Consider the following 16,710-nt stretch of genomic DNA (forward strand, 5'->3'; position numbering starts at 1 on the left):
CACCATGGCTTTTGCCTGCACCGTATCACAGACATCACAGATACAGAAACAAGACAAGATGGACATTGCCGAGACCTCCACAAAGTGATTTTTCATCACAAAGAACTTCCTCTATTTCCCGACTCTTCGGCGTAATAAGCGAGACCAAAAGCATCGCAGACTTATCTGAGTACTAGGTATCTTCCAGAGTACCCAATAAGCCGAACGGATTGATTCAAGATCCAATTCAAAGCTATCACTTCGTCAAGGATACAGGATCCATGATCCCAAATGTACGCTGTAAAAGCGCAAAAGTGCATAAGCGTCGGTGGGGTCAAACGGGGCAATTCCAAGTCGCCGGGGCAGCATCCATGCCATCTGCCGTCTCAGCCCATTCTTGGGATAGTGCTAGAAGATTTTCTTCCTGTTCCTCATTCACAGGCACCTCGGATTCCTGTTAAGATAAAAGAGGAATGGTCCTATCATCTGTGACCATTTTTCGTCGTTCTCCCCAGCTTATTCTCTCCATGCGATCACTTATTCCGCAGCTACGCACTAACACCCCCGCGAGTGTCAAGTGAAATATTCACAAGCCAAAGAATTCTTTAGAATTTGAGAAGAGGGGCTGAGCGACATTCACAGCAACTTATTTCACCTCGCCTCACTTTCGCATTTTATCGCCTCTTTTTTTTAAATTACTGACGTACACGATAAGCTCGGTACATACCTAATTTTTCTATTCCGTTTCTTTGCAGCTCGATCCAGGAACAGGATTTACCTGTGACATAACAGATTTCTACCCATAACGAACTTCAATGTTTTATCAAATGTTCAAAGAGCGTTCCATTTTAGCTACGAACTTGTACAGGTAAACCCCAATACCAAACTCCATATCCCATTTTAAACCAGGCTAGGATCCAGCCTAACCGCTGTGTCCTTCCCAGGTGAGTTGTACCCTTCGCCTATCCTGTTGCACATGTGCAAAGTTCTCAGGCTTCAAGATTTGGTCGTCACCAGCGGTGCGCCCGATTAGATTCCATCGTAGGTCGTGTGCGGTTGGGATGACGAACCCCACAGCCGCGGTCGCTAGGAGAATGACGTTGACGAACTGCATTTTGATATAATATACGAGATTTTCGCTTTCCAATGTTTGTGTTTTTCTTTTCGTGGTGTTTTTGACACTCTAAAGATCCTCGTAGAAAAAGATTACGTTTCTGTAGGAAATTCAATAATATGAAGAGGCGTTATGCCGTCAAATGAATGTGAAGACCGAAGTCGTAATGTTCACGAATGATTGACTGGGGTGAGTACCCGTGTAGATGAGGCAAGGAAACGAAAAGTAACAATCTTGGAGAAATACAGATAGATACGTTCTCCAGTATACTCGGGAAACCTGATGATTTCTTATACCTGAATTCGATTCATTGTCCGATGAGACGCGTCTCCGGTAGTTCGGCGTTGGGGTTTCTTTCACGAGTATGTCACATGCATCATTGTATACTATTACAGTTCGAAGGTTCTATGGCTCTTTGATTTACAGTGGAAATAAATCTCGATTACGTCTTTGAACCCTGAGCTAAGTATAGAAGCCTCTTGTCTCCCTATTCATACCGGCACAATGACATATTGTAGCGAGTTCTTTCATCTCCTCTAACAAGGTATCCAAGTAACCCAAATACTCCTAGAGAAAATCACTCTACCTTAAATCTCATCTGTGGATTTAGAGGGAAAAGGGTGGGGGGATATCTAGACACTACTTCATCAATATCCCCTAGAATTTATATACATGTAGCATAAGAAATAGCATCACGCTTTTTAGCCAAGCCCTAAATCTACCTCCCCAGCGCCAGGAAACGCCAACTTCCTCCACCGCAACCCCAAGTAACAAATCGCATGCGCCAGCTCATCACCCATCACCTCCTCCAGCCTCGTCTCCAAGATCTCCCGGGGCGTAGACTCCCTCCCCACCCCCGTCGTCGCCAACACCAGCGCATAGTTCCTAAAAAACCGCACCCTCGCCTCCGAGAAAGCCAACCACGGCGCAAACCCATGTCCCTCAACCCTGCGCGCCGCCTCCCAGCCATCCACCGCGTTATACAGCAGATGCGGGAACCGGCCCCGGTAATTAATGATGATGGCGCATTCGACCCAGCGCAGACACTTCGGCGTAGATATGAACTCTGTGAGTGTGTGAAGCAGGGCTTCGGCTTCGCTTGCCTCGACGGCGTCGTCGATGGTCGGGAATGTGGAGAGGTGTAGCGCACTCCATAGCCCGTACGCCATCTCGAAGTAGGTGATTATAGACCGGGTGGGACGTCCGCCGCTTTGGCGGAGGTAGGCTAGCATTTCTGCGGACTGCGCGCACTCTGCGAAATACCAGACTGCGACTGCGGCGCGGTGGAGGTGCCGTAGACGTCGTGGGCGCAGGGTTACTGGGAGTTGCGAGGGAGGGAGCGTGTGGCTCGAGCGTAGGTACTGCGCTGCGGTCTGGTGGATGAAGTCGAGTTCGTAGGATTGTGTGTCTGGGGATGTGGGGGTGGATGCAGTGGTTGAGCTGGTAACGGAGATGAGCGGCCCCGAGACGCGGTGGGCTACGGCGCCGGGGTCGTGTACTGCTTCGCCGGAGTTCGCGTATTGGAATATCAGTTCGAGCATTTCATACGTTAGTCGGTCGTCATCTAGGACTAGGAAATTCGGGACGTAGTCTGAGGTATCGATCCAGAGGTGGAGTTGTTGGGCTAGTTTTAGTTCGATGGGGTTGTAGTTGGCTTCGGTCGTCCGTATTATCTGCGTGTAGAGTTCGGTGAAGCCTTTCGGTAAGATTGTGAGTTGCTTTTGGATTTGTCCGATTGAGGGGAGTCGGTCGATGTCGTCCATCATGAGCCGAGCGTAGAGCCAAAGACCTTGCGCAGCTGAAGCGACGTGATTTGATACTTGTCTCCCAATGGCCGTGTCGCGTATCACTGGGTTTTTCTGAACTCGTGCGTGGATGTATGTTTTGATACTTTCAGTCTCAAGGTTTCCTATTCTGAAAAGTGACCAGGATGTAGATGACTGCGGCGGAGATGGTGAAGGGCGGCACGTATTTAGTATTCGAACTTGTCTTCCACGATTATGGCTTAAGCTAGTAATCCATTGCGAGATCTCGTTGCTGTTCGACGACTCATCAAGAGCATCGAGGATAACGAATATTCGGTTAGACTTGGAGTGGTTGAGTGCGGTTGATAGAGCTCGCAGAACTACTGTTAGCGAATCAGCTACTACTCGACCGCTCTCTTGATAGAAGGGCTCGACGAAATCGTAGAGATGTTCTTCAAGTCGGATTAGTTGAGATAAAAGTGTCCGAGTACAGTGCAGTAGGGAGCATTTCTCTACATCGTTCGCCTTGAAGAAAAAGTATAGGACGTCGAAGCCCTTAGTCTTCAGGTGGCCTACAATGAAGGCTGCAGTTGTAGTCTTCCCGCTTCCTGGTAGACCTTGTAGTGAGAGGATGTGAGATTGCCCTGTATCATCCGAAGAAATGAGTGATTGAAATTGTTCGGAAATCAATATGTCATCACATGAATGGAGCAAGTAATCCCTCATATGTATCTCAAGGTCATCGTCAACGTTTGACGGAGATAGCCATCTTAGGATGTTGCTCCTTTCGTGTGCTGTGGTAGCTTAGAAAGGGAATACTTCCATCCAAATGTTTTTGGTAAAGGCCATACCTCGTCTTTCCGCCTTTGCCTTCTCTGCCTCTCGTTGAGTCTCTTCGATATACGCGGCGTGTGCCGCCCAGTCCACATTTTGACTATGGAGCTGGATGTTCTCGGAGACATCTTGAAAGTCTTTATCGAAAGAGGAGAAGAATGCTCCTAGTCAAGCATTAAGATAGGATGGATTATGATGAGAAAGGATGTATAGGACCTACGAAACGGCGAAGTTGAGTAAAATTTAGTCACTCGAACACAGAAGTCTAAGTAATCACAGTAGAGAGTTCCTATCGCGTCTTGGACGAGTTGGTTATTTTCGAATAGCTCTTCGTACTTGGAGAATCTCTGCAATGAGCTTATGACTCTATGGATAATCATAGCTATGCTCTCCAGAGTGCGAAAGTGATCTGCGGATAACTTCGCGCGCCACGAGCATCGTTAGCGGCGATCGGGTACCTACATCCGAACGGACGTCCGCTCACCGTAATGACGATCCTGAGAGGCCCCCATATCGGGGAGGCAATCCCCGCATTAACCTGAACGATGACATCGATGGCGCCCTCAAATCTTTTCAGAGGGTCGATCACTGGTCTCATTAGATCAAGAATCCGTGCCAACTTAGTTTTCCGACGTTGTGTCGCCAATAGAATAGCTATGCAATCATCCGGACTTGCAGGTGTTTGAAAAGCAACTCGCTCAGTTGGACCCAGGCTTGAGAGGAAAGAATTTACCGCATCTTGCCACGTCGTCGAAGGCTTTTCATAGGACTCATTGAAGTTCATGATATTTCAAATATTCTCCAAGCAATACACTATAGAATATAAATAAGTAAGAGCAAATTTGATTTATATTTGTCGAATCTTATGTTTTCTACGCAGATGAGGCCGCCGCCGACGTACATCTAGTACGATAATCACGTGACCGGTGATCCTTCCTGAGTCGTCTTCAATCACTATTCCTTCAGCCCATAAGGCTTACCTCTTCTAGATTATGGATAATGAGTAATGATATAGGCTCTCGTGAAGGGATCTTAGGACTCGTTCATGGTCTTTGCTGGTGGGTTCTCTTCAAAAATGCCCCTCGATCCTTGCTGTTCAGTTCCATCTCACTAAAATATTGAAACGCTCTGCCGTCTTACTTGGTATGGAATCTAGGGCATCGTACTATCAATTGTCGCCTTCTGGCTCTGGAATTTAAACGTTACGCTGAAACTCATCGAATGAATGACGGATCGTTCATCTTGAAACCAAGAGAAAACCTGGTCCAGCAGAACAGAAGCAGCACTATAGTCTTATTCCAAGGTTGGTCGAAGAACTCTGATGTCTAAGAACCGATAATACATTACCGGCCATACACTATTAGAAATTTACGTTGGAGACTTTGAAGATATTCAGAATTCTCAAAGTGAGCTGGGTTAAAGTTAACTCTGGACGTATTCTAGAAATCAAGGGGGCGGAACGAAACGAACATGACCTATCTTCGCATTCCATCCATACTATCGACCTCTCATTGCATCACTTCGAAGGCTGGCCCCGTGGTTTCTGTGTCGCTTTGGAATTCTGGGGCCCCGATAAGGCATGTCTTAGATAGATTGACGTGCTTCGGAACGAGAATGCTCATAGAGCGGACCTGAAGGGCTGGCTGAGACATGGCAGCATGGGTAGAGTCGACAGCACATGGCGCGAGGCGGGTTAGCTAGGAATCTTCAGCCACTATATCCCAGTTTCGCGTTCCTGAATTTTGAACTCTATGGTCTTTGATTCTTTCCTGCTTCGCCTCCCTTTTTCGAGAGTCAATCCTATAGCAAGGCATGAGTGTTATAAGAGAAGCCATGGTCGCTGGCCATGATGTCAATGCAGCTTTGTTCGCAGTTCAATACCATCATATTAAACATTCTCATCTTCTCTCAATCTTAGCTTCCGATATTATAGCCATCACCAGTCGCATAGGCGTATCACCACAACCCCTTTACTAAACAATACTCAACTATGCGTCCCTCCGTACTTATCATTGCCATGTCGGCAACAATCTTAGCGCTCCCGCGACCGCTTCCATCAGGTGTAGATGATGCATCGGGCGCAATTTTGGGGGGCTTGAATAGTGGCCTAAATGGTGTACTTGGCTCACCTGATGAAGATTACAAGGGAGAGTGTCATTATCGCCATAAGGAGGATATCGCGACGTGTATAGATTCGTGTGTGGCGCATTGTGCGGAATATCCAGAAGGTTGCAACAGCTGTATAAGAGGATGCTGTAAGTTCGATCCACGAAACCTTTTCGCGTTCAACCCAATTCGAAAGTTATCTAACTTTTATCGTCTTAGCTTCTCAATATGGTTGTAAGAGCCATCACGATGACCACCATAACGGCAACCACGACGGCAAGAAGCATCATCACGATAGACCCGATCGCCGAGGCGATGCGCCGAATCCAGGTGACGGTGACGAGGATTGGGAATAAACTGCCAATTTTAATATTGGATCTACAGAAAAATAGTAATTCACCTCAACTCTGGGAGTTGTCAGCACCACTTAATAAGATACCATTGGACAGAGACGGGAATAATGGCCTAAGGGACGTTACGATTACGATTCAAAGGAGATACCACCATAAAAGAACTGATAATATTAATTATTTTTGATCATTTCTGAGCTTGGAAGGAACTCATGCGCGTGCACGCATACACTGTGATTTCCTTAGATGCACCTGACCAATATAAGCTTTAGTAGACTCACGAAGTACAGTACGAAGAAGGAGCCATGGCTAAATTCCGCCTAGATGTGCCAGGCGGTTGCGGTTGCCTGTTGTCGATGAAGTGAAGAAGGGAGCAAACAATGACTGAAAACTTTGTTACGCGCACAGACGCACCGTAGCAGCATAGGAGATTTTGGCAGTCGCGGGGCAGCTGGCTAGGTGAGTCACTAGGCAGCTGCTAGGTTACATAAATTAAATCAGCCAGGCGGGTGCCCCACTTCCAAAAAATATATATACATCCTCCCCCTCCCCCAATCTTTCTTCCTTTCTCTTCCTTTTTTCCTCATCTTAGTGCACGGGCTTTAGGCGTCACAGTGAGGAGCAATCCGAGTGCGTCTTTTTGCTAGTTGAAAACTACTTACATGACCACTCCTGTTTGACTTCGGTCGGGCAGGGAATTTTTGGAACCTCAAATCTATTGATTCTTTTCGTTACGGCTCTATCCCGCGCTTGGATGGAGGTGAGGAAGAGATGTGTTCTAGCAATTGGTATTCGAGGTAGTTCATTCCACGCGCTTTTCCGCTTCGTCGCTCGCTAATGTGTACTACTAGGTAGAATGTAGAACAAATTCAGTCCATTTGGTATCGCGTGTAGTTGGATTTACTAGAAGTATATGCAGAAATCTCACATATAGGCCGTGTTGGATTCGATATTAACTTCATTTCACTAGGTACTAGACACGCTCCCGCCAAACCAGAGAACGTATACAGGTTATGTCCATCAGATCACGACTTCTCCATCGTCTATTTCCCGATCCTTAGCTCTAAGCGACAACGCGTCGTTTAGCATTGAATAAGATATTTATCGTTTTCGGGCTGTCTCCCAACCTTCAAGAAACGCGAAGAGAATGATAAGCTAAAGTTCACGGCTTGTGATATCCACATTCGCGCCGCAATCGAGCAGCAGATGGACCATGCGGCTATCTTCCCGCATTGCGGTAATTCCTAATGCGGACCTAAGGCACGCCCACCAGACGCAATAGCTGAGAGGTTTATTGATGTCGACACCGTAATTAACCAACGCAGTGCTGTTTGCTATCCAAACCTGACCACATAGGCGAGTATTTTACCTCCCAGCTCTTCCCTCTATGGATGAGCAGTCTGCAAAGATGATGACGGTCACCGCGTACTCTAGTCCTGATCGCCGCGCTGTACTCATCGCTTGAAGTTAATAGTCGATGCTGCGGTCCTAGCAGGCCACGCACGATTTCACCATAGCCTCCGAAGACGTCAAGATATCTAGACCATGATTACAACGGCAACGACACCATAGTCTGCTTATTCCAACGCCCGACCTGGACGAATTGCTTCGAAGAAGTAGTTAACTTCAAGTGGTGGTGGTATCCACCACAGCGAAAGGGGGGTTCGTGGGCCGTGATACTAGTTATCGAGCTGATTACGAATGGCATCAAGTACAGCAGCATTGAAAGATTCTAGAACGACGTATGGAACTAGTACTACATTCTACAGGACTCAAGGGTTGATTGACTTACTGCTCATCAATCGAAGCTTGATCATTCCTTTAACGTTGACTAAGCTTGGACACCCTAGAACATATCCAATGATTATCGTAAAGGGAAGCACGGGAAGATCTCCTAGGCATCATTTCTGCCTTGTGTATTTTGGTAGAATCCAGGCTGGTGTAGGGGTTGGTTTTGGCGATACAAGCCACACATAAGTGAGGCTTAGGGAATACGTAGGGCTGTGGTGTACTGTACGCAGGTACATAGAGACATGGGGACCGGCACTAAAGGTTGCGCTAACCATTCGTGTTCCAAGGTTCCAGGGTTATTTTTAAAGCTTCTGCACCCGCTCTTCCCGCCCTGATTCTATCTCCGTATTTTCTACCCACCCTTCGAAGATCGTGACAATCTCCGTCTTTATTCAATGAATCCATCGACCTGGATTTATTTGGATTTATTTCAATGTACTTACGATGATATTATCAAACATGTCGCAGTGGTTCCTTAATTACGCGGACGTGTCGGTACCTGTCAGCAGTGGTGCTCATCTAGATTAGATGAGTGTAAAGTCTCCTAATGGTAGATAACGACCTTTGACATTGTCGCGGATTCTCATACACAATTCGTATCGTCAAAACAGTCCGACGGATACCGAGCCATAGGTGGGAGCAAGGAGCACAGCCTTCCTTGCCGATGCTTTCGAGCATCACATGTACGGCATGACCAGTTGATGGGATAGGTCTAGGTTTTCAGAGGTCCACGTCAACCATAGTGTCGGCGTTTTCTTATTCTCTAAAATCTCAGAATCGCAGGCTGAACTGGTCCACGTATGGGGAATATTGGGCCGCAAGGTGACGACGGGTGGTTTGTGACGTAGCAGGTCTCCCGCCAATAGGCCAATGGTTCGCCTCGCGATCCGACACCTACCCCAGTCGTCTCCAGCGTATCGGATCGCGACCTTGTCACTAGATACCATAATTATACAAAGCTTGGCACGACTGCACAAGGCGGTCAGTGCCTAGTGAAATGAAGATGGTCTTTTTAAAATTCTTTCGACCGACTTTTGTTTTCCTCTCCTACTTCTCTTTTCCTCTCTTGTCTTATGTCGTCGTATCGGCTAGCAACTTCCCTTGTCCATGTGGGAGAGGTGCGATGAGGCTCGGCCTCCGGCCGGGCAGGATCCCGACGTCGTCGGCCTGGGGGTATGTTTCATCACCACGACCTAAGACGACACTAATCGCGGAAAAGGCTGACTCTTTTGCTAGACCCTGATCGCTTGCGCCGGTTCCGCCTCTATCGCGGTTCTGTGCTTAATCGTTCAGTACTTGTTTTTCTATCTTCCTCGGGGCGAGGACGAGCAGCAGCCGCGTGCTTCTAATCCGATAGACGTCCTCTTAGTAGGTTGGCTCCGGAAGCCTCTTAGGTATTTAGGTATTAGGGCCAATTCGCCAGCCACGCTCCGGCAACGGGAGCGAAGGTGGCCTGCGGCTCTCGATCGGGTAAGCTCGGTAGTTCTGGATCACCTCGAATATTCGGTCGCTAATATGGCCATGTAGTATGTCTTGGCTCTAGGCGATGTCCAGCTTGCGATGGGATTCGCGATGCTCGCATACGGCTACGCATCGTTGATCGAGCAAGGCTTGTCAATGTATCACTGGTGGCTTATTGTGGGACTTGTGTAAGTAGAGGCAATAGTGATAAATCTGTCATGGTGCAAGAATATTTATCCGTCTAACTATGAAATCTGCAGCTGGTTTTCAGTAGTAACGAATCTAGCAACAACCTCGTATCTACGCACCTATTTCGTCAATAGAGATCCTGGCGAGCGATGGTGGAGAATTATTCTTCTAATCTTTCTTGTTGTGGTGCTCAGCTTTTCCATGGTGCCGATTTACCAGATCAAAGAGAGGCTTGCTAATGAGCACGATGAGGATGTACAGCGCAGGATTATTCTTACGACGAACGTACTCTGTTACTTCCCAGGACATGGCGCCAAATTTGACACCCCGCATTTTCGATCCGGTGTCACGCTTGTCGGTATTGTCGTCGGCGTCGGATTGGCCCTCTTTGGAGTTTTACGGATCTATGAGAGACCTCGTAGCGTCATTTTCAAGTGGCGCGACCATTACAGGGGGGAAATGGAGCGGTCGTTTTTCGGGGATGGAGACAACATCATAACTTGCATTCGCTGCGAGCAACGACATTTGCTGCTCGTAGTCCGTCCCGTCCTCGCACTTTGGCTTGTTCTACGACTCTACGCCGACCTTCTAAACTCTGTTTTAACCGAAATCATCTGCGCTGCGGCTACATTTACCTGGGTGGTCGTGCGTTTCATTGACGTGCTACGGTTGGGCGGCACTTTGGAAATCGACAGTCACCATTGGAATTTTGGGCAGATTGTCGCCCTTGCTTTCTTCGCGGCGCCACTTGGCTCGTTAGCAAGTTGCTTATGCGGCATTATTGGAAGAGTACGCTTTAGTAATGACATTTTCAAGTGTCCCAAGCTACAGAAGCCGAGATGGTTACAAAAGCTTGGCAAAACGTCTGAGCCGGAACAGATATCAGAAAACGAGACGGATCATCATAGCATCCAACCAGAATCCGAGCGTACGGAAGAAACTAATGGATTAGCCGCGAAGGATCCTACAGAGACCGTGGAGAATAACCATGAGGAACAGGGGCTCGAGGAGAGAACTCATCTGGAAAGTGGTGTTGATGACTTATCAAAGAGCATAGATTATGTGAATACCTACAAGGTGCTTCTTTCGCCTCGGTTTATCGTCGCGCTTCCAGTCATGGGCTTCTCGAATCTACTGCACCTCGTGCTACTGCTGCTATTACCGAAAGTGCCCGGTTATCCGTCACCCCCCGATGTACTCTGGCGGACCATTTTCTGGTACCTGGTCTATCAGCCGTTACTTCTGTTCGCTTTTTTCCTCGCCGGAATGGTAGTGGAGGAAAGAGTTACAAACGAGGGAAGAATGCGAGTCGCGTATTCGATAATTGCCGCTGTTACAGCTGTACTATCTACAGCAGCTATTCTTGATACGCTCTATGGCCTTGGCGGTATTCCGATGTCATATATAGGCATGGGAGCGCTAGGTCTGGTTCTACTCGTCTATCTCTTATATGGGTGCGTGGCTCGGCCTGGCCCCCTAGCGAAAGGCAAGGGCCGGAGGAATGGGGACATCGAAGAAGCTCAACCACTCCTCGGCGGTACGCTTGAAGATGTCAGGAGGAGGTTCATACCAGAAATTCGCATCTTTCCAGTTCGGAGACCAAAGCGGTGGCACGGCCCTTCAAGGAGACCTCAGGCGACAAGAGGAAGGAGAGGCTACGGCACAATCGATTAAGACTCGGGCACTATGATAACTCGACAATGAAAATAACGGCGGATGGCGGCACGATTGTATAAAGTTTATTGGTTTATATCCCCTTCGAGTCTAGGATTGGAGGCATTGGGTTTCATATGTAGAATGAAGAATGAATCACGAGAGACGTCAATAGAAGTTACGTACATAGATACTCTTATGAATATTCATGCCTCTGGAGAACGGTCGATATATATTTAATGGGAAAGATGAACGTCGTAACAGCCTATGATGCTTATATTGAAGACGCCAAATTCTTGCCGGTCATTCCAACAATTGTGATGTTAGACAACTTTAGGTACCTAGGTAGTAGGTACCTTTTCTCCCTTCTCGGGGTTGGAATACATTCAAGAGAACCCACTAAGTACTACATATCGGCTCCTTCCTTACCCTGAGATGGACTCTAAACTTTTTGGCAGGAGCGTTCTGGCACTTCCTTCCTCATCATACAGACTGATAAGAATTTATTAGATACAGACAGACAATCACTGTATATGTTTTAGAAGGTACAGTGCCTACATTCCCAGTATATATTTACTACCTAGTAACCCACCATGAATCGTTGCGATTCTTTCTTATCCTACCGTGCATTTAACAAGATTTCGACGAACAAATTATTTTCTAGTTCACCCACAACTAAACAACTATTCACCGTCCTAGCACATCAATTTACTATTTTTACTTTCATTAACATTAGGACCTAGATATTCCACATTCTCTATTTATTCAAGGATTCTTACGAACTCGGTACTTTCCCCCACGCGGCAAATAATTATCTTGGCGATCATCAACCTGTCGTCCAAATCTTACCATTTCAATCATTATCCCACTTCGTCATTGATATTGTAGTCGCCGTCGGAGATATCCACCGCGTGATATCAGTCAATTATTCCCATTGTATCAAAGGTAAGATGATGTTTCAATGGACCGTCGCGTCAACAGACCGTCGTACTAATTAAATTGCATAGGATTTTATCTCTCGTTGTCCACTTTGATACCAAAATGACGAAAACAATGAAATCGATCCCGTTAGAAGTACTCAGAATGATCCTCAAAATCTTATCGGCGCCGGACTTAAAACAGTTACGATTGGTATCGTCGAGACTCAATCAGGAAGCATCAGCAGTCCTCTTCCAGAGAGTGTACGCCTCTTCTCATAGAGAAGACCTGGATGTTCTATCGGCTATCGCGAATCATCCAACATTAAGCCGACACCCTCGCGAACTTGTGTACGTGGGTGTTTTCTATGCCAGAGATAAAAGGGTAGAATGTCTTAGCTATCTGGAAGGATTGGAACGACAAGATGAGATGATGACAAGTGGACTGGATGTAGACATCATAACCTCGGCTTTGATTAAGCTACCGCACATCCGAAAGCTCACTTTCACCAACCATTGGTGCTGGAAATCTAATCCCCCAATGGCGAAAAACTTTTTCCCTGATTATGAGGAAAGGCCAGGTGGAAACACCCTGACCATACCTCAAAATGAGACCCTGTTTGACCACGGCTTCAAGGTTATGTGTCGAGCACTATCCATCTCTGGTCGTGAAGTTGAAGAGCTCACAATGCACTATTTCAGCGAAAAGGGTAGCGGTCATGGAGATCGTGACGAACCGTGGAATTCAGGCTTCTACTTTAGCTCTCTGCCTCATGGTGCGGTCGAAATCGAACGTGCTTGCAATGCCTTCCGAAGCATGCGCAAAATCGAATTGAGCCTTTCTTATACCTGGGATCCCGATTTGCCGGACTTTTGGGAGGATGCTTGTGCAGGGTTAGCAAAGGCTCTAGGCGCAGCTACGGAATTATGCGAATTGACGTTGAATTTCAATCAGGATGAGTTGGAAGACGAGCTCAGTCCGCGCTCCGAGGCTAACGAACTGCCATTAACAGCCGCCCTGACAGCTCAACCTTTACCAAAATTGCGTACATTGAGACTGCGCTACAAGTATATGCAATGGGAAGAACTAGTTGCAGTGCTGAAGCCGCTCTGTGGCACCGTGGAAACATTGGAGTTGGCATCTATCTATTTAATAAACGGAAGCTGGCGAGAAACTGCAATGGAATTACACAAACTTGAGTGGAAAAAGCTGGAGTCGACCAACTTTGTCGATTTAAGAGATGGATATGATATTAGTGGTCCTCCACCAGAGGACATCCAGGACGACCTTAGCCGTCTCTATTATGACAGGTGGGACGGAGTTGAAGACTGCATGCGCCGTGGCGACCCGAATCTAATTTCCGTTAACTCCAACAGCTGGATTCCTGCAGGTCCAGCCGATGATTACTGCGAATCTTACGTTGACTACAACGAGGAGATCGGACGCTGGCGTCTCAGGGCATGATCTTGATTTTCATGAATGCAAGCTCAACAATCTACTTGCATAGACGTCTTTCGGGGATCTCCAATCATATGCTGAGGAGATTTGGTGTAGGGGAGGAGGATAGGTTTCTCTGAGAAGGCGGGAAATGAGGGTTATGAGGAAACAAATGAGATAGCAGTGCAGAATACTGTAGGTACGCGCACGCGTAAAATCTGATGTGGTTTTCTATTATCAACCCCTCTTTTATTTTAACGTAAACGCACGGTCCATCAGAAGCATTTTGGAATGATCTATTCCGTGATAGGACCAGATTACCGGGTTTCTGATCCAATAATAGATTCCTTTTTACAAAGTAGGTACCTTAACAAGTACCTTCCACGCGCTGATTTGACAGCTGCAAGACGACCTGGAAGGTCCCTGACGATCATCCATTAGAGTTTACCTAGGTACCTAGTAGGTACCTATTATTATTCCATACCTACCTAGGTACGCTGTACTACATCGTAAACTAACATTTTTTTACGACGCTGTGTAATTTTGCTTGTCAAACGTTACCCTCCCCTTTTAATAGTAAAAGGATTTGGAACCCCCCGACCCTAACACCAACATCTTATCCCTCCTAACAGACGTTAAATAAGAAAAATTCTCACGCTATAAAATTACAAGTTTGAATGGCTAGATTCATGCCGACGCATCGCCTACAGAGGTGTACGTGTCGCATTCGTAATTTCAGCAGAATCGATGCTACGCTAGGGACAGCGATTAGATGCTATTATGATGGGGTCGCCCGACGCAACCAATCGGCTTGTACGCCGTCGCATTGGCGAACAAAATCGTACTGTCTAGAATTCTCACCTAACCGTGCCGACACGCTATTTTGAAACAAGGTGGCGTTCCTTAAAAGTTCGAATGAACTTCTCGCCTTGATTGGCCTCATGTTTCATCCGCCGCAATCGAAGCAACCAAAAATCTCGGCGATTTGTTGCGTAGATCGATGCCCTAACCCTGCAAGGTACCCGAATCCTTAGATCTTTCGGACTCGGTAACTAACCTCTTACAGTTTAGAGTAGCCAAGCCATCTTGCTGTGATTGGGAGGCTTAACTCTTAAGTGCTTCTCATATGTAGACCTGGATAGCTGCTTAGGGGGCAAAGTGAATCAGACGCTTGATTCAAGTTTGATTCCCAAGGACTTGCTTGCTTCGTCGGCAAACCTGAGCCGGGTTTGGCCCTCGAGTCGGCCGTCCGTCTCATGTAGCAAAGAATTCTCTCACGCTAGGTGGCTGACGACCAATGTCAGACCCCTGGAGTGAGGCAGACAGGTCACGGAGAGTCGAAGTCGACTAAATATAAAGAAATCCCACCAAAGGGAAACCATCGTAGCTCCCTTTCTCTTCCTCCTTTACTTGCCAACTGACTCAAGGTCGTGAAAACTACACTCTTTTAGATATTGTGTCTGGTATACAATAGCTCCATTCCTTTGATTCATACTCACGAGTCACTACATACACACATACCTATCTACCTATTCTTCTTCTAGAAGCTACATTGCTAAGATCAGCTGTAAATTTTACTTATACACTTACATACATCGTACATACCTGAATCAAGAGATCAAGATGAAGTCCATCTTTACCTTCGCCACTCTCCTTCTCGCCACGGCTTCGGCCCTCCCCATCTCCGTCTCCCCTAGCCACCGCGGACCCAGAGCTCTAGCTACCCGCTCGAACTGTTCCACCCAGGCTGTCGACGCTAGCTCCGAAACGGACACGGGCGGTGCCGGTCTTAACATCACCAATGCGGACAGCGAGACCCGCACTTACTTCGTTTACGAGAATGGTTGCGACACGATGCCCAGCAAGTACATCTCCGTCGATGCTGGCGCCTCCAAATTCATCTCCCTACCCGCCCAGTTCCAGGGCCGTATCGTGCGCGGTACGACTGCCGTTAACCTCGACGGATCAGCACATACCCTAGGAACCTGGGTCGAGATCGGCCTCGACGCCTCGGGTACCGGATGGGCTGACGTTTCCTTGATCCGCGGTATGGACGGTGCTGTCACCATAGCAGCGACCGATGGAACGGGCGCCACGACTGGTTTCAGCGACAACAGCGTGTTGAACGATGCGACGGACTCGATACTGGAGGCGAAGGATTCCGGCGCTAAGGCGATCAAGGCGACTGAGGACTGGCAGGCCGCCCTGCTTTCCAATGTTGTTAGCTATCTGTCCGGCAAGCTCGGGTTCACTGCCGCGTACGTCGACGACTACCACGGAAACCCGGTGATCTGCTCTAAGAACGGACGCTTCGGCGTTACGTTCTACGAGGGACGGCCTTAAGGGACTCGTCATAGTAGAGGCGTCCAGGTGGACCGGCGTTTAGGGGACTACATAGGTTGGGAGATTGATGGGGTGTCTATGGACTAACTACGGGCTTTACTGCCTAAAAGTGATTTTTCTTCCATTCTTTTTCGCTGATATTTATTTATATTTACGTTCCGTTCTTGTATATATCTACTGGAAACAGATTTGAGATATCCGCATAGGTGTCGGTACGAGACACTTGTATTTACCCTTCTCTACGTATGTATGTATGTATGTATGTACGTATGCATATCGACTTATTTTCTCATACGAGGCTCTCGGCGTTGGAAAGGAGTTATGAAGCTCGATGTTATGATGGTGCTATGTTACACGTCAATTGGGAACTTAGCAGAGTTCTCTCTGTTCGCCGATTACTGAGTGACTCAACACAATGACCGAACTTGTTACTCAAGCTAGGACTGCATTCAATTGAAGGATGGTGGCAAATATAAATAAATCGGGCGATAATTTCCTGTGCTTACTATATAATTTTGAGGTTCTGGTAAGACATCTTGACTAGGTGTCACGATGTGTCTCACGACTAGCCTAAGGATTTGCGCATTTTGGGCTGTTGGGAAGACAGCTCAAAACTTGCCAGAAACGGGTACTATACGACGAATTACTTGTGCCGTAATGCCTCTCGTATTAATTATAGATTATAATTATAAATCCTGTGGAATCAAGAGGTCTTTCTGTTCCACCATCATGTGTCTCTGGTGCAGGGACCCCATCGCCATCATGAACTCCAACTAACTTCATATGAAGA

The 16,710-nt window shown here is 47.2% G+C and overlaps 5 protein-coding genes across 5 annotated transcripts; 4 read left to right on the forward strand and 1 right to left on the reverse strand.

The window, feature by feature from the left end:
* Positions 1-1,538: 1,538 nt before the first annotated feature.
* GGS22DRAFT_170690 (uncharacterized protein) lies at positions 1,539-4,528 on the reverse strand. The gene is made up of 4 exons (XM_047962483.1): positions 4,157-4,528; positions 3,893-4,091; positions 3,690-3,836; positions 1,539-3,632 (listed from the first exon to the last, which is right to left on the reverse strand). Exons 1-4 carry the CDS (start codon positions 4,454-4,456, stop codon positions 1,795-1,797), a joined length of 2,484 nt encoding a protein of 827 aa, XP_047816160.1. The 5' UTR covers positions 4,457-4,528; the 3' UTR covers positions 1,539-1,794.
* A 925-nt stretch (positions 4,529-5,453) lies between these two features.
* On the forward strand, positions 5,454-6,261 carry GGS22DRAFT_196025 (uncharacterized protein). The gene is made up of 2 exons (XM_047965762.1): positions 5,454-5,927; positions 5,998-6,261. The coding sequence occupies exons 1-2, from the start codon at positions 5,663-5,665 to the stop codon at positions 6,132-6,134; spliced, it is 402 nt and encodes a 133-aa protein (XP_047816161.1). The 5' UTR covers positions 5,454-5,662; the 3' UTR covers positions 6,135-6,261.
* A 2,020-nt stretch (positions 6,262-8,281) lies between these two features.
* On the forward strand, positions 8,282-11,535 carry GGS22DRAFT_170698 (uncharacterized protein). The gene is made up of 4 exons (XM_047962484.1): positions 8,282-9,092; positions 9,156-9,389; positions 9,447-9,568; positions 9,641-11,535. Exons 1-4 carry the CDS (start codon positions 9,027-9,029, stop codon positions 11,241-11,243), a joined length of 2,025 nt encoding a protein of 674 aa, XP_047816162.1. The 5' UTR covers positions 8,282-9,026; the 3' UTR covers positions 11,244-11,535.
* A 728-nt stretch (positions 11,536-12,263) lies between these two features.
* GGS22DRAFT_196030 (uncharacterized protein) lies at positions 12,264-13,758 on the forward strand (the record flags this gene model as incomplete). The annotated part of the gene is made up of 1 exon (XM_047965763.1): positions 12,264-13,758. One exon carries the CDS (start codon positions 12,264-12,266, stop codon positions 13,602-13,604), a length of 1,341 nt encoding a protein of 446 aa, XP_047816163.1. The 3' UTR covers positions 13,605-13,758.
* An 860-nt stretch (positions 13,759-14,618) lies between these two features.
* GGS22DRAFT_50367 (uncharacterized protein) lies at positions 14,619-16,230 on the forward strand. The gene has a single exon (XM_047967272.1). It carries the CDS (start codon positions 15,201-15,203, stop codon positions 15,918-15,920), a length of 720 nt encoding a protein of 239 aa, XP_047816164.1. The 5' UTR covers positions 14,619-15,200; the 3' UTR covers positions 15,921-16,230.
* The last annotated feature ends 480 nt before the right edge of the window (positions 16,231-16,710 follow it).

This window comes from Annulohypoxylon maeteangense (genome assembly GCF_022496945.1).
Source record: "Annulohypoxylon maeteangense strain CBS 123835 unplaced genomic scaffold GGS22scaffold_16, whole genome shotgun sequence".
Lineage (NCBI taxonomy): Eukaryota > Fungi > Ascomycota > Sordariomycetes > Xylariales > Hypoxylaceae > Annulohypoxylon > Annulohypoxylon maeteangense.